We start from the raw sequence: 18,781 nt of genomic DNA on the forward strand, positions 1-18,781 counted from the left end.
CTCTTGGGGGTCTTGCCAACGCGCCCCCGCTCTTAGAACCTTCGCTCTCAGACGGACTCTGGTGGACACGAGCACCGTGCGCGCGTGCCAGCGTCGTCCGCCCGTGTCTGGCAGCCGGTGTCTGGACGCAGTGGGGCACAGCCGGGGCAGACTGCGGGGGCAAGCGCGCTCAGACCTGCACGAACCTCGTCCCCGAAGGGCAGGGGAAGGCCCAGGGCTCGGCCAGGCACGGGAGCTGCCGGCGCACTAACAGGAAGCTGGGCCCAAAGCGGCAGCCCGCGCGGGGCGTCCTCTGCTCCATCACCTCCGCCACCTCCGGCCCGCTGAGCCCCTGCGAGGATCGCCCCCCGCGGCTCCTCACGTCCGGCCGCCGTTCGTAGACCCCGCACGGCGCCTGGTGTCCACTCCGTCAGCACCCGCTGCAGCCCCCAGGGACGCCCCCGGCGCGGCTGCCCCTGCCCAGCTGTCCCCCAAGGACTCGGCCTCTGTACCCCGACGCTGGGCCGGGGGCGCGCGAGTCCCTCGGTTCCGCCTACCGGGGAGCCGCCCGCGCTGCTTCTCCCCACAGCCCCTGCACCTGCTCCTCCGCGGCCCCGCGCGCGCCCGACCTCGCACCTGAAGCCCCTCGGGCCGCCGCGACGCGGGGTGACGTCACCGTCCACCCGCTCCGGGCCAGCTGTCGCCGCGGCGACGGGGGACCGGAGGACGGGCGAGGGGCCCGCGGGTTCCACGTGGCGGGGCGGCGCCGGCCTGGAGCGCCCGGGAGGTGTTGTGTCGCGAGCTCCCGCCAGGGGGCAGCGCGCGGGGGACCTGCGCCCCTGCCGCTAGGGGACGACTGACCACGCCTCCGTGCCCACCTGCGGGCCGGCGCTGCCCGAACCCGGGCCTGCCTCGCCCGCCGGCAGCACTGGGCCACCGCGGCCCACTTCCTGCTCCAAGCTCCCCGCGCTGCAGGGCCACCCGGACGCACCTGCGCACCTGCCGGAGCCCGGCGCGCCAGCACACCTGTCCCCGCGTCCCCGCGGCTGCCACGGCCTCCGGGCTGCCCCGAGCGCCTGTCGGTGGCCCCGAGGCAGGGCGAGCGCGGGTCCCCGGCCTCGCCCGCAGGGCAGGCACCTGAGCCCACAGGGGCGGGACGGGGAGAGGGCTCTGGGCTGGAGCCTGCCTGGCAGAGGTGGGCACGTGGGCTCCAGACCCCTGCAGAGTTTCCTGCAAGAAGGGGTTTCCGAGCTCAGAGAGGACCCAGGCCGTCCCGGGCAGGCTTCCGAGGGCCCTGGCGGGGGTCGAGGGGGGCCGGCCACCTGGCCGGCGAGGCGAGGCGCCCCGGGACTGGAGGACTCGAGGTCTGTGCTGGCGGCGCTGGGGCACCGGGCGCAGGGGCCTGAACGGTGCAGCGGCCCGCGAAGGGCGGCGTGAGTCCGTGAGCACCCGCGGCCAGCGGGAGGGGGGCCCGCGTCTTCCCGGCCCCGGGGACCTGCGCGGGGCGGCGCGCTCCAGGAGGCCGTGAACAGCACCTGCCCTCCGAGGAGCTCCAGGTGAGCCGCGCGCCGGGCGGTGCCTGGCCCCTGGGGGCTGGCCAGTGGCGAGGCGGGGAGCTGCTGGGCGCCCACGCCTGGGCAGAGGGGCGGACGCGGGCGCTGGGGCACCGGGCGCACCTGTCCTCCGAGGAGCTCCAGGTGAGCCGCGCGCCGGGCGGTGCCTTGCCCCTGGGGGCTGGCCAGTGGCGAGGCGGGGAGCTGCTGGGCGCCCACGCCTGGGCAGAGGGGCGGACGCGGGCGCAGGTGCGTGCGTGCGGGACGCGCCCGGGGGAGCCGCCAGCGCCGCCAGGGTGAAGGCCGGGGCCCGCGCCCGCGAGGGCAGGCGCGGGGCGGGGCGCGGGGCGGGCCGGGGCGGGTCAGGGTCGGAGCAGGGCGCGGGAGGGGCGGTGGGCGGGTCACACCCCGGGGAGCCGCCCGCCCGCCGGGGCCGCCCGCGCCGCGAGGGTTAAGGCCAGAGCTGCGCGGGAATTGGAGGAAAGTTTTGCGGCGGGGCGGGGCGCGGGGCGGAGCGGCGCGCACGGGTTGGCCGGCAGGGCCCACGGGGCGGGGCCCGGGGCGGAGCGCGGCGAGCGGATTGGTCAGCAGCGGCGCGGGGCGGGGCGCGCGGCGGGCTCGGCGCTCGCTCCGGGAGAGTTGACAAAGCCCCGCAGGGAACGACGGCTCGCGGCGCGGCGCCCCGGGCCCTCCCCGCCGCCGGGACCCCGGCCCCGCCCCGGCCGCCGCGCGCCCCGCCGCGCCCCGCGCCCCGCGCCCGCCCCGGCCCCGGCCCGAGCCGCCCGCGCCAGGTAGCGCCGCCCCGCCCCGAGGCCGGGCCCGGGGGCGCGGGGCCGGGATGCAGCGCCCGGGGCGACGGTGACCGCGGAGCGCGCCTCGAGGGCCCGGCCCTGAACCCGCCGAGGTGAGCTGCGCGGCGCGCGCGCGCGCGAAACCCCAGCGGTCGGGCCGGGGCCGGGGCCGGGGGTCGGGGGCCCGGGCACGCGCCGCCGCCGCCGCCGCCGCCCCTCTGGCGCCGCCCCGCCCCCGCCCCGCCGGCCCCCGGCGCAGGTCCGTGCCCGATGGCGCAGGCGGCGCTGCGGGCGACGGCGATCGGGCCGGGCCGGCGCTCAGCGGGAGCCTTTGTCTCTTCGCCCCGCGCAGCTTCTCCCCGCGGCTGCCCCCCGAGGAGCGCGGCGGGCGGGGCAGGGCCGGACCCCAGCCGGTGACCGCGCCCCCCACGCACGCCCCCGGCCCCACGGCCGCGATGACGCCGCGCCCCGCGCTGTTGCTGCCGCCGCTGCTGCTGCTGCTGCTGCCGCTGCTGCTGGGGGCCCCCCCACCGGCCGCCGCCGCCAGAGGTGAGTCCTGGCGCAGCCGCCTGGCCTGGGAGGGCCGCCCCCGCCCGAGTCTGGCCACACTGCGCCAGGCCCTGCCTCCGTGGGGTCCCTGCCCACCTACGGGGGCCCGCGATCATCCTGGGGTCCCTCGCCCCCTCCCACAGGGTCCCTGCTCTTCCACGGGGGTCTGTGGTCATCCTGGGGTTCCCTACTCCCACCCATGGGGGTCTGCGGTCATCCCAGGATCCCTGGCACCCAACTATCGGGGTCCCCTGCCCCCACTCACAGGGTCCCTGCTCTCTCACCGGTGTCCCTGCCATCCGTGGGGACCCTGCCATCCGTGGGGGCTTACAGTCATCCTGGGGTCCCCCACTCCCATCCACAGCATCTCTGCCCTTCCGCAGGGCCCCCTGCCCCACTCACAGGGTCCCTGCCCACCCACCGGGGCCCCTGCCTTCCCACGGGGTCTGCGGTCATCGTGGGGCCCCTCGCACCATCGCCAAAGCCCTGAGGTCTCCTGGCATCACAGGGTCAGGCCCGGCTTCTCCCCCAGGACTTTCTGTGACCTGAGGCGTGCACGCGCGCACACACGCGCACACACGTGCTTCCTGCTCACCTGGATTCTGCACAGTGGGCAGCCCCCACCCCCGGGGTCCAGGCTGTGGTTTGGAGGACATCGCTGATGCTCTGGTCTGAGCCCCACCCCAGCCCTGTGGCCTGGCTCGCCCTCGTAAACAAGAAACAGGTCCCCAGAGGGGCCATTACTCGGGGCTGGCGCAGACACCCAGGGATCAGGTGCTTCGGCCGACGCCGCGTGGAGGCCTAGGCGTGTCCCCTCACACCTGGTGTCCATGTCCCCTCACACCTGGTGTCCAAGTGCGCAGCCCTGCGCTGGGTCCAGCCCAGCAAGGGCATCTTGGCTGCTGCCCGCCATGTCCCAGGATCAGGAGGGCACCATGCTGGCCTCTTCCCTGGCTAGGCGGGACCTATGGCCAGGCCGACCACTCAGGCCCGTGCCTGCCCTGTCCACCAGTCCTGTGAGCCCTCGCGCCCCTCCCCCGCCACCCGGCCGGCGCACCGAGCCCAGCCTGGCCTTATATGGCCACGTTTGGGTGTTGGGTGGCGGGCAGCGGGCGGCGGCCCAGGTGGGCCTTATGCCACAGTACCCCCCCGCCTCGCCCGGTGCCCGCCCGGGACTGGCTGGCCGGAGCGTGGGGGCTGTCCAGGCAGGCTGGGCCAGGAGGCCATTCTGAGGGCCCAGGCGGTGTCCCGGGCACCGCGGGCACTTGGGCCACGCCAGGCGACCCCCGTGGCCTTCAGCTTGGACTCTGATCCCTCTTTGATCTGCCGGGGCTGCCCCATCCCACCACCTGCCTGGCCGGGGACGCCCGGAGGCCTCTACTGCCCCAGCCGCTGGCCACAGTGCCACTGACTGATGGGTGGGTGGCTGGGCGCGGGCAGAGCCTGCTCCTCGCTGGGGGGCTCCGTGGAGCCCGCCCCCCTTGTCCCCTCTGGCCCAGCCCTGGTGCCACACCTCGTATCCGGCCCTGGCAGCTTTGGGGAGCTGGGAGGGAGCGGTGTTCCAGGCCAGGCCTCTGTGGTCAGGTGGGGGTGGGTGGGGTGGGCAGGGGCGTTGCTCCTGGCCGAGGCGCCCCTGCTGGACGTGGCTGCCGCTGGGCTGCCGCTGGGCGCCCTTTGCCCGCTGTTGCAGCCAGTGTTTGTCTCCTGGAAGACGGGGTCTGGGCTCCTGCGGGGACCACCTTGAGAGAGGCAGTGCCAGTGCCACTTCCGAACCTCTGCAGGGATGGCCCGGGGGGCCGTGCCGCTCGTGTGTGCGTGGCGCCGGCCGCAGCCCCAGCCAGGCTCCAGGGCCTCCTCCCGCCCGCCTCCGGTGGGTATGCGGGAGCCAAGGATGTGGGCCAGCTGCCCCGTGCGAGGCCTGGGGCCCCTGCTGCTGGACGGGGAAATAAATCACCATCCCCGGGCAGGGGGCGGCCGGGAACAAAGTCTCCTTTGCTGGGCCACAGCTCTATCCATTGTGCGGGCGCCCGCGGGCCTGGCCGCCGGTGCCGCCGCCCTCGCCAGGGGAAATGTTGGTTTTTCCCCAGCCGAGGCCTCCCTTGGCCCGGGCTCTGCTGGCTGTGCAGGGGAGGTGGGCCGTGGCCCTGCAGACTGGACCCCTGCTGCTGGCCGCTCGCCTCCTGTGCTCTGTGGCTTTGGGCTGCCCTGCCCAGTTCTGTGACTCAGCTCTGGCGTGTCCAGGTGACGAGGGCCCAGCAGGCGTGGTCAGCACACACGGAGGGACAGTCCTGCCCTGGCCACTGCCCCCAGCCCCTACGGACGCCCGTCCCGCCCCCGCCCCCACGCCGCCTGCCACCTGCTCATCCTGCCCAAGCCTCCGGGTGGGAGAGTGGGTGGTGTGGGGGAGCAAGACCCCTGGGGCTGGCAGAGGCACAGCACAGTGTCGGGGCGGGAGCGGGGTTCTGTCCGCCCTAGCCTGGGCTCAGGGTCCACTTGGGGAGGCCCTCAGGGAGCTTGGGTTACCGGCCAGGGCTGCCCTCTGCTGTCTCTGCAGCTCACCTGCCTGCCGCCCAGTGTGGCCGCGGGGCTGGAGGCTGTCCTGTGGCCTCCAGGGGCCCAGGCAGGCCCAGTCTGGGCAGTCGGCCTCGCCCTTGCTCCCTGAGCCCTCAGTGGGTCAGCTGTCCCCTGGTGCCAAGAGCCCCACAGTGGAAGCATCATCAGCGAAACGCTGGGTCTCTGGCCTGGGGGTTCAGGGGACGGGGAGTGTCTGGGAGAGCGGTGACCTCTGGACGTGGGAAGAGGTGTCCAGCTGAGCCCCTGTTGGCACCTAATGACCGCCGCCTGCTGTGGTGTGGCCTCAGGCAGCGGCACCAAGCTGTGACCCGGTGCCCAGGCGGCGTCTTGGGCCAGGACCCTCCACCTCGAAGGTCCCGCCCCAGGGGGCTGCCTTGGACGAGCTGTGCACACGCGTGTGCCACGGGTGTGCATGTGCAAGTGTCTGTGCGTCCCAGGCTGGGCAGAGCCAACCTCTGATGGCTGATGGACAGCGGGGCTGTGGAGGTCCCTGTGCCTTCCTCCGGGGGCGTCCTCTCCCCTGACCTCAGCTTCTTGGGGAGTGTGTGGGACTTGGGGGCCATGGGCGGGGCTGCCGGGGGCTGTGTCTCCCCGCCTGACACCCGGGTGCCCCCGCACAGGATGGGCCTTCTAGGCGGGAAGTTGCTGGAGGCCGGGCAGGGCTCCCCGGGGACGGGACTGGCCCTGGGCTGGCCGGGAGGTCCCGCACACCTCTGCGCTGTGGCGTGGAGCTCGGGCTTGGCGGCTCAGGGCCGGGCTGGGGTGGGGTCCTGTCCTTCGAGAGCCCCTGCACAGCCCTCGAAGGGGCACCTGAGCCGGACACTGGGCAGGGAGGGGAGGGACAGCGCCTGGGGCCCGGTCTCTGCCAGGACTGGGCAGATACAGCTGGGTGGCCGGGGCGCCCTGGGGGTGTGCAGAGCAGCTCTGGGGAGTGGGGCTGGACCTCCCCAGCCCATTCCCTGGGCCTGACCTCTGTCCTGGTGGTCGCGCTGCTGCGCGCGTGTGCGCACGCCTGTCCGCACCACCACACACGTCCACGCTCCCGTCGGGGGCAAGTACGGGGCTCCGAGGACTGCGCGGGGCTGTCCCTTGCCCTCATCCCAGGCCCTCATTCCCTAGTCCTGGGGGACAGAGTGCACCTGTGCACCTCGGGTCAGCACTGCTCTCGCTGGCCATCTGAGGGGGAGGGTCTGCTGTGACTTGCCCATGGCCCGGGCCTGGGCTCCACCTCTCTGGACAGCCCCTGCCGCTTCCCCCATTCTGAGCTCCCCCCGTGGAGTCTGGAGAGCCTGTCCCAGCTTCAGCCTTTGCCTCCTGCCTGTGTGCAGGGGTGGGGCTTCCTGGATGGGGTGGCCCCAGGGAGATGGGGAGGTCCGGGTGCTGCTGCCCGCTCTGGGCTTCTGGCTGGGGCGAGGGACCAGTGCCCATGGATGCTGGGTCCTGCCTCAGTTTCCCTGGGTGCTTTTCCAGTAGAAATGAGAAGGCCCGACACAGGGCCAGCAGCCAGAATTCCCAGGAACTGGGGGGTGGGCTCCCCGCTGGGCAGGCCTGGGGGCCCAGGGCACCCACAGCAGTGGGGCTCAGTGGAGCCCATGGGGTGGGAGCAGGCTTCTGGCTAAGGCTGGCCCTGGCGGATGTGTGTCCCCAGCCACACTCACGTGGGGGTGCGATCTCAGCCTCCGCGGCCCTGCCAGGCTCCCGCCTCTCCACAGATCTGCCCGGAGCTGCTGTCCTACAGGGCGGGGCAGCGGGAGCCAGCCTGAAGCCCAGGCAGGTGTGGGTGCTGAGCCAGGCGCGCCTCCCAGCGCAAGTACTGCTCCCATCAGCACGCATGTGCACACGCGTGTGTGAGTGTACACACGCGTGTATGAAGACAGGCACTGCTCTCCCCCACCCTGGATGTGCGGGGCTCCCCTCCTTCAGTCTGGAGAGCCTGTGAGGAGAGGACTCTGGGCGGGGGCGGGTGGGAGGCTCTGGGGCCCCTGAGACAGGGCTCCACGGCAGGGGCAGCCCTGGACAGAGGAGAGGGTCCCAGACACCTGGGCAGTTGGGGGCTGGGGCGCCCCTCCCGCACGGCACCCAGCCCCTCCCTGGCTGCTGCCGCCCCCGTGGGGGCTCTGAGGGGCCCTGGCCCTAGCACGGGGGTTGGCGTGGAAGCAGCTGCCAAGGCAGTGCCGTCACCCACAGTTGCCACGCACACGTGGCCGGGTTCCAGTGCCAGGGGGCTCCTGGCATGCGGGGGGCTGGTCACAGTGGGTGGGGGATGGGGGGCTCCTGAGCGTGAAGCGGTAGCCTTGACCCCTCAGGCCCTGCGGCCCCCAAGCCTCTGACGCCTGCCCAGCCAGCAGACCTCCGCCCACCTGGGGTCACCGCGGCTGGGGTGGGCAGAGGCGTGCTCAGCATCTGCTGGTGGGGGGGCCTCCTCTGCGGTCCTGGGTGTGGGGGGGTCCGGCCCAGCGCCCCTCACCCTCCGTCCGGCTTCCTCCCGACCCCCTCAGGGCCCCCGCGGATGGCAGACAAGGTGGTCCCCCGGCAGGTGGCCCGGCTGGGCCGCACGGTGCGGCTGCAGTGCCCGGTGGAAGGGGACCCGCCACCCCTGACCATGTGGACCAAGGATGGCCGCACCATCCACAGCGGCTGGAGCCGCTTCCGCGTGCTGCCCCAGGGGCTGAAGGTGAAGGAGGTGGAGGCCGCGGACGCAGGCGTGTATGTGTGCAAGGCCACCAACGGCTTCGGCAGCCTCAGCCTCAACTACACGCTCGTCGTGATGGGTCAGTCAGGGCAGCGGCCACTGGGCCCTCCCCGGGGCAGCGCCAGTAGGTGGGGGGGTCCCCAGGGGTCCCGCTGGCCTTGGCTGGGGCACCCTGTGCCGCATGGAACCCCTCCCCTCCCCCTCCCCATGGCGCCCCCTCCCCTCCCTCACCATGGCGCCCCCTCCCCCTTCCCCGGGGGCAGTGGCAGTGGGGGGGTCCCCAGGGGTCCCGCTGGCCTTGGCTGGGGCGCCCTGTGCCACATGGAACCCCTCTCCTCCCCCTCCCCATGGCGCCCCCTCCCCTCCCTCACCATGGCGCCCCCTCCCCCTTCCCCGGGGGCAGTGGCAGTGGGGGGGTCCCCAGGGGTCCCGCTGGCCTTGGCTGGGGCGCCCTGTGCCACATGGAACCCCTCTCCTCCCCCTCCCTATGGCGCCCCCTCCCCTCCCTCACCATGGCGCCCCCTCCCCCTTCCCTGGGGGCAGTGGCAGTGGGGGGGTCCCCAGGAGGTCCCACTGGCCTTGGCTGGGGCGCCCTGTGCCACATGGAACCCCTCCCCTCCCCCTCCCCTCCCCTCACCATGGCGCCCCCTCCCCTCCCCTCACCATGGCTCTCCCTCTCTCCCCTCCCCATGCGCCCCTCCCCCTTCCCCTGGGACAGCGGCAGTGGGGGGGTCCCCAGGGGTCCCGCTGGCCTTGGCTGGGGCGCCCTGTGCCGCGCCACTTGAGGCTCAGGTTTCGGACTTCAGAGGGGCCGCGGGAAGCAAATGGCCTCTCTGTTCTCTCCTGCCCCTGGGGCCTGGGCACTGGGGAGTGGACAGGTGTCCTTCGAACACACCCTCTGCACGCCGGTGCCCGCGGCTGCCTGCTGCCGGGCATGGGGCCCCGGGGCCAGGCCGGCCTGGTCCACGGCAGAGCCCGGCTGCCACATTCCTCCCTGGTCCAGCGCAATGTCGGGCCGTGGACGGGAACCCCAGCTGCCCCCGGGGTCTGGGTCTCGGAGGGAACCCCGTTGCCCCGCGGCTGAGGCAGGCGTGGTGACCGGGAGGCATGTGAGCCGTCTGCTGGCCAAGCCTGCGGCTCCCTTGATGTGGGCTAGGGTTACCGCAGCTGCTGCTGGCCCTGCCCCCTCCCCTCCCAGCCTCTGCAGAGACCCCGGAACTGGGGCGGGGGAGGGGGCTTCCCCCCGCCCGAGCCTGTCAGGATCACCTGCCCAGCTGTCCCGGGTTCTGAGCCCCATGGCCTCCCGCTTGGGGCCCTCTCACTGCCCGCCATGGCCCCTGTCTGCAGATGACGTGGGTCCAGGGAAGCAGAGCCCAGGCCTGGACGGCTCCTCAGGGGGCCCGGAGGATCCAGCCGGCCAGCAGTGGGGTAAGTGAGGGCTGGCTGGGTGCCCCGTCCGTGGGCCGCGGAGGTGACCCTGGCCGCTGACCTCCGCGTCCCCGCCTGCAGCGCGGCCCCGCTTCACACAGCCCTCCAAGATGAGGCGCCGGGTGATTGCGCGGCCCGTGGGCAGCTCTGTGCGGCTCAAGTGCGTGGCCAGCGGCCATCCGCGGCCCGACATCACGTGGACAAAGGACGATCAGGCCCTGATGCACGCGGAGGCCGGCGAGCACCGGAAGAAGAAGTGGACGCTGAGCCTGAAGAACCTGCGGCCCGAGGACAGCGGCAAATACACCTGCCGGGTGTCGAACCGCGTGGGCGCCATCAACGCCACCTACAAGGTGGACGTGATCCGTGAGTGCGGGGGGCGGGGCCTGGTGGGCGCAGGAGCTTGGCGGGGCGGGGTGGGGCCTGGCGGGGCGGGGTGGAGCCTGGGGCGGTGGGGCGGGGCCTGGCGGGGCGGGGTGGAGCCTGGCGGGGCGGGGCCGCGCCCGACTCGCCGCTCTGCCGCAGAGCGCACCCGCTCCAAGCCCGTGCTGACCGGCACGCACCCCGTGAACACCACGGTGGACTTCGGCGGGACCACGTCGTTCCAGTGCAAGGTGCGCAGCGACGTGAAGCCGGTGATCCAGTGGCTGAAGCGCGTGGAGTACGGCGCCGAGGGCCGCCACAACTCCACCATCGACGTGGGCGGCCAGAAGTTCGTGGTGCTGCCCACGGGCGAGGTGTGGTCGCGGCCCGACGGCTCCTACCTCAACAAGCTGCTCATCGCGCGCGCGCGCCAGGACGACGCTGGCATGTACATCTGTCTGGGCGCCAACACCATGGGCTACAGCTTCCGCAGCGCCTTCCTCACCGTGCGGCCAGGTGCGCGGGCGCGGGCGGCGGGGGCGGGGCGCCCCGCGGGGTCCGCGCGCGCTCGCCGGCTCTGAGCCGCGGGCGCACGCGCTCTCGCTTTCTCTCGCAGACCCCAAGCCGCCCGGGCCGCACGTGGCGCCCTCGGCCCCGGTCACAAGCCTGCCCTGGCCCGTGGTCATCGGCATCCCGGCGGGCGCCGTCTTCATCCTGGGCACCGTGCTGCTGTGGCTGTGTCAGGCCAGGAAGAAGCCCTGTGCCCCCGGCCCCGCCCCCGGCCCCCGCCCGCCCGGCGCTGCCCGGGACCGCGGCGGGGACAAGGACCTGCCCGCGCTGGCCCCCCTGGGTGCAGCCCCTGCTGGGGGGCTGTGTGAGGACCTTGGGCCCCCAGCCGCCTCCCAGCACCTGCTGGGCTCAGGCCCGGCTGCAGGCCCCAAGCTGTACCCCAAGCTGTATGCAGACGTGCACACACACACACACACGCACTGCCACACGCACGCCCACGTGGAGGGCAAGGTCCACTATCAGTGCTAGGTGGCCTCGGCGCCAGGTGCTGTGGGCGGGTGTGTGGGCGCCAGGCCCAGCCCAGGGCGGGGCGGGGACCCAGGGGCACCCTGTGTGTGGCACCACACCTGGCCACACACACCGTGGGAAACACACACACAAGCTTGGAACCAACACATCCACATGGACACACACACGTGAACATACACACTGTGGGACACACACACGGACACACACATGCACACACATCATGGGGAACACACGAACATACACACTGGGACACATGGACACACTGTGGGACACACGGACACACACACTGTGGGACACACATCCACATGCACACACATCATGGGGAACACACGAACATACACACTGTGGGATACACACATGGACACACACACACTGTGGGACACACATCCACGTGCACACACATCATGGAAATGAACACACACAGTGGGACACACACACACACAGTGGGGGACACACGGACACACACGGACAGAACCTGCTGGAGGCTCTGCAGTGGCGTGTGGGTGACGTGCAGTGGCGTGTGGGTGGCGTGGAGACGGCTGGTTGATGAAGGAATCCGCCACCCCGCGGCCGCTCTCTCCCACCCTGCCCCGGCCCGTCCGGAGCCCGCCAGCGCCCAGGCCGCGGTGGGGAGGTGCCCGGCAGAGAGCAGGGGCCTTGCTATTTATATTTAAGAAGTGAAGATAATATTGAGGATGGGAGGGCCGGGGTCCTCGCGGCCCAGCCCCGGCAGCCCGGGCCTCGTTCTATACAGAGTCTGAGCTGAAGCCTCGTATATTTAATTTATTTTGTTAAACAAGGCAGCGTGTGTCCCTTGCTGTGTGCCGGCGTCCGCCCGAGTCTGACGGCCACGCCCTCTGGCGAGGCCTCGCGTTCACGAGGGGCGGGGGCTCGGGTCCCCCGCCGGGCATGGCCCCAGCTGGGCACAGCGTGCCTGCCCTGGCTTCACCTCAGGGGGCTTTGGCGGGAAGGGGCCAGGCCGTGGTCGCCCGTGCGTCCTCAGCTCCCTGGGGCCACCTGCCCGAGAGAGGCTGGGTCGCAGCATGTCCCATCCGCCCCCCAGGGGCCCTGCCGCAGGAGCCCCACGTGTGGGACGGGGACTTCATGCTGTCCCCAAGGAGGCAGCCCCAAGGGTGGAGCTGGCCGGGGGTCCCCAGCCAGGCAGGCCAGGCTTCAGTCTGGGGCTGTGGGCGGGAGATGCTCTGTTCCGGGCAGGGGCAGGGGGTCCCCCGGGCACACCCCCAGAGCCTGAGGGAGGCCCAGGCCCCAGGCCTGCTTCTGGGAGCTGCTGGGGGAGGGCCCGGGCCCCCAGGTCCCCCCACCCCAGCTCAAGGGTGTTGGGGGCTGCGGCCGGCGGGGAGGAGCCCGGGGAGGGGTTCTGCACTCTGGGCCTGGCCCTTCCTGTGGGCCCGGCTGGAAGGTCAAGGGCGGCCACGGGTCCCCAGCCATGCACAGGGCACTCTGTGAGGAGGGGACGGGTTGTGTCCTCAGGCTGACCCCCCGGCCGGCCTGGGGAGGGCAGCCCCGCCTCCTGCTGAGCGTGTGCCGTGGGTGACACCCTCAGTCACTGCTGGCTTCAAAGGGTGTCCCTGAGCCTCCCACAGCTGTCCTGGCTGTGGGGGGGCGGCCTCAGAGGTCTGGCTGGAGATCAGAGCCGGGTCCCGCCACGGCCCAGGGCCCAGGGCGGGGGAGGGGGCGGCTGCACCTGAGGCTCAGCCCTGTGGGTCCTGGGTGCTGTACAGGCTCCGTGCCGTCCTCGGTGACCCTCTCGGGGTGGGGTGGGGTGGGGTGGGCCCCCCAGCCCCGGGCAGCACTCACTCTGCTCCTGCTGACCCTGGGACCCCCAGCACCCACCAGCCCCCGAGGACTCAGCAGAGGGCCCAGGAGCTGCTGGCCTGTGTCTCATCCTCCCCTAGCCAGCCCCAGCCTGGCACCAACCTCTCAAGAGTGGGGACCCCGCCCCAGCCCCACTGCCGGCACAGGGCTTGGGGGACAAGGCTGGGGGGCACCCACCATGCAGGCCACACAGGGCGGGTGGGGTGGGAGAGCTGAGGTCAGAGCAGGCCAGCCTGGGGCGGGATGTCCACTTCCACCCCATGCCCAGGGGGACCAGGTGCCCGGGTGGGGGTGTGGTGGGGGCCACCTGGCTGGGCCACAGCCCCAGGGGAGGGCGGGGCGGCCACGCCCCCAGGCTGCGAGCACACACCCCAACACGCAGGCCAGCAAGTGGTAACAGCTGCCAACAGCTGGCCAAGGCAGCAGTGGCCACTTGTCCAGTGGTGGGTGTGGGTCTGGCAGCCACATCCCAACCTCCACAGCTCCCTTTGAGAGGCTCCCAGGACGGGCCTCCAAGTGACTACTCCTTGGGCCCAAGGGGGGACATCCAGGGGACATGGGAAGCATGTGAGGGGGGTCTCACATGGCCCCTGGGAGACAGCAAAGGCAGCGTGGCCATGGCGGCCACGACGGGGAGGGGGTCTCACGTGACCCCTGGGCCAGGGCAGCGTGGCCACGGCAGCTGAACAGAGCGACCCCTGCCGGCCGGCTTCCTTGGCCTTCCTGGAACCCTTCCTACTGCCCAGGAGGAGGGCTGCATCTCCAGGGCCCCTGGCCGTGGGCGGGACCCAGTGATGAGCCATCAGGTCCACCTGGGAGCCTCCTGTGATGTGGGCTTGGTGGCCAACCCTGTGGACCCACGGCCCGTGCCAGTGTGGGGTCCCCTCCCCTAGCACATCCTGGCCAGGGCCTTCCCCTCACGGCTCTGTGTGGCCTGGACAGCGTCCGGCCGGGCACGGAGAGGGTGGGGAGCCCCCCACACACACACTGTACACAAGCCGAGAGACCCTAGGTGGCTGACCAGCCCCTGTGACTTGGCTGGACTGCAGGGACAGGACGGGAGCTGGGAGCAGCGGGGGAGGGGGTGGCTGCAGAGCAAATTCCTCCCCCAGTTCACAGTTCTCCCCTCCCTCCCTTTTCTTCCTCTTTCTTCCAAAAGCCGTCCACGGCGTCCTTCCTGGAGCCACTCCAAGACGGTCGGCACCGCTGGGCTCAGCCGCCCACAAAGCCCCTTTGACTGCGAGGCCGCGGGGGGAGGGGCTGGCAGGAGGGCAGTCCCCGAGGCACAGGCCTCTGCTGTCTCCTGCAGCTTCAGCCAGGATAGCGGAAGGACCGGGCGGGGGTCCTCCAGGACGCAGGTCCCACCCGGACCCCGCCCCCAGCTCTGCCCGGGCCAGGTCTCATGTCTGGTGCCCGGTGCCTGAGCCCAGCCTGCCCGGCCCCATGTGAGCAGCTGGGCAGCACCCCTGACCCCCCTGGGGGACAGCCCTGAGCGTGGGTGCCCAGCTGGGAAGAGGGTGGTGTTGGCCAGATGTCCGCTACGCTGGCCTTGTGCAGACGCGCACACAGTGGTGCTCATTATTTGCTTGGAAGGGGAAGGAGCTCTGGGAGTGTGGTGCATGGGTTGTGGCCACTTCAGGCTCCTGGCAGCCCCCAGTGCCCACGCGGAGCCCCAGAGGCCTGAGGCCAGGAAGGCCCAGCCAGGGATGGACGTCGGGGCTGCCATGCGCCTGGCCCAGCAGGGCCATGGGGGCGGTGGGTAGTCCGGGACCAGAGGGGCCGGAGCTGGGCAGGGCTGGGGCAAGGGACAGGAAGTAGCTGCACAGGGTAGGTCCCTCGCAGACCGGCCGCTGTCCCTGGAGGTGGAGGCCCCCGGGCAGAGCCGAGGCGTGTTTGGCTGGAATCACAGACATGGCCCACAGGCCCTGGCAGGGGCAGCGGCCAGCCTGGGAATGCCTCAGGCCCAGGGCCGGCGAGCGGCCCAGAGCGAGACACAATCCACTCTTTGTTCCAGGGCAGCCGGGACCTGCGGGCCAAGAGGAAATGGGGGGGGGGGGGCGCCAGCCAGCAGCACGGCCGGCCAGGCAGGCCCCGGCTGCCAGGGCCCAGCCCAGCAGAGGAGCCGCAGGGGCCTGCTCCAGGGAGGAGAGGCCGCCCACTGCCCAGCAGGGCTCAGCCCTGGCTGCCGTCCCCGGGGGTGCAGGTCCTGGGGGCACTGGGCTGAGCCTGTGGCGGTTGTGCCAGGGACCCCTGCTGGGCAGAGCCCCAGCCCCTCCCCGAGGGTGCGGTGCTATCCGTCTGGAGGGGCACCGCCCACACCCTGGCCAGGCCCCTCCCCCTCGCCGAATGCACAGTGGAGGGGGAGGCGTATCCCTGGGCTGCACCTGCAGGGCTGGGGGCCTTGGCCCCAGACGAGCACCCAGTCTGCTGGCAGAGCGTGGGTTTGGCAGGTCAGGGGCTGCCCGCCCAGTGGTCTGTCCACTCCCCGGGGCCCAGACGCCCTGAAGGAGCCACCACCCACCTGGTGCAACACGGAGCCTGGGGCAGGTCCACCTGGTGCTCCCACCCCCCACTGCCTCTGAAACCCTCCCACCACCTGAATCGCCTGCTGGGCAAAGCCCCAGCCCCAGAACCAGCCACACACACCCAGCCCAGAGCCTGCTCCGGTGTCATTAGCATAAAACCACCGGCGGACACTCCAGCTCCCATCAGGCCCCTGACGCCAACTCAGCATGGGTGTCACCAAGCCCCAGGAAGCTCCTCCCTAGGCACCACCGCCACTCCCAGCTCACACCCCGGCCCTGGGGGGGCACACGCCTCGTCCATGGCCCTGCAGTGTGAGCGTGTGCCGACGCGAGCACATGTGGTCACGTATGTGCGTGCTCAAGTGTGGGGGGGCTCGGAGGACCTCTTGTCTGCCCAGGGCCACTGGTGCTCCTGGGGCTGTGCCCTGGGCCCCACCCCATGAGGCTGCTGTTGGGGTCCCAGGCCGAGGTCTCCGGGCAGGGCCGGAGCAGGCCCAGCAGGTCCACAGCCTTGCCTGTGTGGGGATGAAGGGAGAGGCCCACAGCCGCCTTTGTCACGGTGCGGTCCTGGTCCCACCCCCAGCCCGAGGCCGGGCTCAGGGGCAGCCTCCTAGAAGCAGCCATGGCCACGTTGTCAGCCCAGAGCCCCCAGCAGACCACCTGGTCTGTGCACAGTGCATGCGTGTGTGTGCAGTGTGTGAGAGCAGTGTGCATGTGTGCAGTGTGTGTATGTGTGCAGTACGTGTGAGCAGTGCATGTGTGTGCATGTGTGCAGTGTATGAACAGTGTACACGCGTGTAGTGTATGTGTGCACGTGTGCAGTATGCATGAGCAGTGTGTGCAGTGTGTGCGTGCGCATGTGTGCAGTGTGCATGTGTGCAGTGTACATGTGTGCAGTGTATGTGTGTGCCATGTGTGTGGCAGTGTACGTGTGTGCAGTATGAGCAGTGTGTGCAGTGTGTGAGCAGTGTAGGTGTGTGCATATGTGGCAGTGTAGATGTGTGCAGTGTACCTGTGTGCCATGTGTGTAGCAGTGTACATGTGTGCAGTGTGCGTGTGTGTGGCATGTATGAGCTGTGTGTGCAGTGTGTGCGCAGTGTACGTGTGTGCATGGGTGCAGTGTACGTGTGTGGCAGTGTACATGTGTGCATGTGTGGTGTATGTATGTGCGTGTGGCAGTGTATTGTGTGCAGGTATGAACAGTGTGCATGTGTGCGGTGTATGTGTGTGCATGTGTGTGGCAGTGTACATGTGTGCACGGGTGCAGTGTACGTGTGGCAGTGTACATGCGTGCACATGTGGTGTATGTATGTGCATGTGTGTGGTGTACATGTGTGCATGTGTGCGGTGTATGTGTGTGCATGTGTGTGGCAGTGTGTGCAGTGTATGAACAGTGTACATGTGTGCATGTGTGCAGTATGCATGAGCAGTGTGTGAACAGTGTGGGTGGGTGCAGTGTGCAGGATTGTGCACCTCCCCCACTGCGTGGGGTCAGGGCAGGCTCATGACCCCAGTGCTCCTTGGACCCCAGGGAGGGCAGGACTCCAGTGAGGACACCGGCGAGCAGGCCCTGGCCTCCTGTGGGTGTGGCCTAGCCGGGGTCAGTCGTCCTGGGCACTGCTTGTTGGTGTCAGTTCCGGGGAGGGGGAGGAGGGGTCCCAGGGCTGCCTGCTGGGCTGAGGCCATGGGGCCACGGGATGGCCACGCCTGCTTTCCTTGGAAGGCACAAGTGGTTCTTGGGTGCAGCGTGGTTGGTACAAAAGTGCGCCCTGGGTAAACAGAGACCCCAGGATCCCTGTCCCCGGTTCCATGGGCAGCTGCCCGGAAGAGTTCAAGGAGTGGACCCAGCTCGCCAGCGTTGGAACTTCCAGCTGCAGCGTAACCGGCACGGGCTGGGCTGACCACCCTGCGCCGGTGCCGTCTGGAGGAACCCTCGCTCTCCCCCTGTGCTGAGAGCCCGGCCGGCCTCGGCATCCCCCCGGCGACCCAGCCCCGGTCCTCCCTGGCTCCATCATCACGTGTCTGTTTGGCGAGCTCCCATTTGCACACGGAATTCCATGCTCAGCTTCCCAAAGCAACCCAGCCGCGGCAGAGGGCAGCCCCCACCGGGTCCCGCGCCGGCTGCTCAATCCGAGACGTGGAAACAGAGGAAGCAGAGGCACCGAAAAGCCAATGTGGTGGCAAAGGGGTGACCGTGTGCAGTGGAGTCCCAGCGCCTGTGCACCCACGGAGCCACAGCCAGGGGGCACAGACACAGACCGTGGCGTGCAGCCCCCCCCAGCCAGGGGGCACAGACACAGACCGTGGCATGCAGCCCCCCCCCAGCCAGGGGGCAGACACAGACCGTGGCGTGCAGCCCCCCCCAGCCAGGGGGCACAGACACAGACCGTGGCGTGCAGCCCCCCCCCAGCCAGGGGGCACAGACACAGACCATGGCGTGCAGCCCCCCCCCAGCCAGGGGGCACAGACACAGACCGTGGCGTGCAGCCCCCCCCAGCCAGGGGGCACAGACACAGACCATGGCATGCAGCCCCCCCCCAGCCAGGGGGCACAGACACAGACCGTGGCATGCAGCCCCCCCCAGCCAGGGGGCACAGACACAGACCGTGGCGTGCAGCCCCCCCCCAGCCAGGGGGCAGACACAGACCGTGGCGTGCAGCCCCCCCCAGCCAGGGGGCAGACACAGACCGTGGCATGCAGCCCCCCCCCAGCCAGGGGGCAGACACAGACCATGGCGTGCAGCCCCCACCCCCAGCCAGGGGGCAGACACAGACCGTGGCATGCAGCCCCCCCCCCAGCCAGGGGGCAGACACAGACCATGGCGTGCAGCCCCCCCCCCAGCCAGGGGGCAGACACAGACCGTGGCATGCAGCCCCCCCCCAGCCAGGGGGCAGACACAGACCGTGGCATGCAGCCCCCCCCCAGCCAGGGGGCACAGACAGACCATGGCGTGCAGCCCCCCCCCAGCCAGGGGGCAGACACAGACCATGGCGTGCAGCCCCCCCCCAGCCAGGGGGCAGACACAGACCGTGGCGTGCAGCCCCCCCCCCAGCCAGGGGGCAGACACAGACCGTGGCATGCAGCCCCCCCCCAGCCAGGGGGCACAGACACAGACCGTGGCGTGCAGCCCCCCCCAGCCAGGGGGCACAGACACAGACCGTGGCGTGCAGCCCCCCCCCAGCCAGGGGGCAGACACAGACCGTGGCATGCAGCCCCCCCCCAGCCAGGGGGCACAGACACAGACCGTGGCATGCAGCCCCCCCCAGCCAGGGGGCACAGACACAGACCGTGGCGTGCAGCCCCCCCCCAGCCAGGGGGCAGACACAGACCGTGGCGTGCAGCCCCCCCCAGCCAGGGGGCAGACACAGACCGTGGCATGCAGCCCCCCCCCAGCCAGGGGGCAGACACAGACCATGGCGTGCAGCCCCCACCCCCAGCCAGGGGGCAGACACA

General features: G+C 71.3%; 1 protein-coding gene across 2 annotated transcripts; it reads left to right on the top strand.

Annotated features, from left to right (window-relative positions):
* Positions 1-873: 873 nt before the first annotated feature.
* Positions 874-11,767, top strand: FGFRL1 (fibroblast growth factor receptor like 1). 2 transcript variants are annotated; one of them, XM_070069528.1, is made up of 7 exons: positions 874-1,535; positions 2,676-2,872; positions 7,945-8,217; positions 9,486-9,566; positions 9,648-9,932; positions 10,092-10,445; positions 10,546-11,767. In XM_070069528.1, the coding sequence occupies exons 2-7, from the start codon at positions 2,779-2,781 to the stop codon at positions 10,965-10,967; spliced, it is 1,509 nt and encodes a 502-aa protein (XP_069925629.1). In that variant the 5' UTR covers positions 874-1,535; positions 2,676-2,778; the 3' UTR covers positions 10,968-11,767. The 2 variants fall into 2 exon arrangements, with proteins under 2 accessions (XP_069925629.1, XP_069925628.1); XM_070069527.1 differs by lacking the exon at positions 874-1,535 and adding an exon at positions 2,237-2,436.
* Positions 11,768-18,781: the final 7,014 nt, after the last annotated feature.

This window comes from Oryctolagus cuniculus, chromosome 2, assembly GCF_964237555.1.
Source record: "Oryctolagus cuniculus chromosome 2, mOryCun1.1, whole genome shotgun sequence".
Lineage (NCBI taxonomy): Eukaryota > Metazoa > Chordata > Mammalia > Lagomorpha > Leporidae > Oryctolagus > Oryctolagus cuniculus.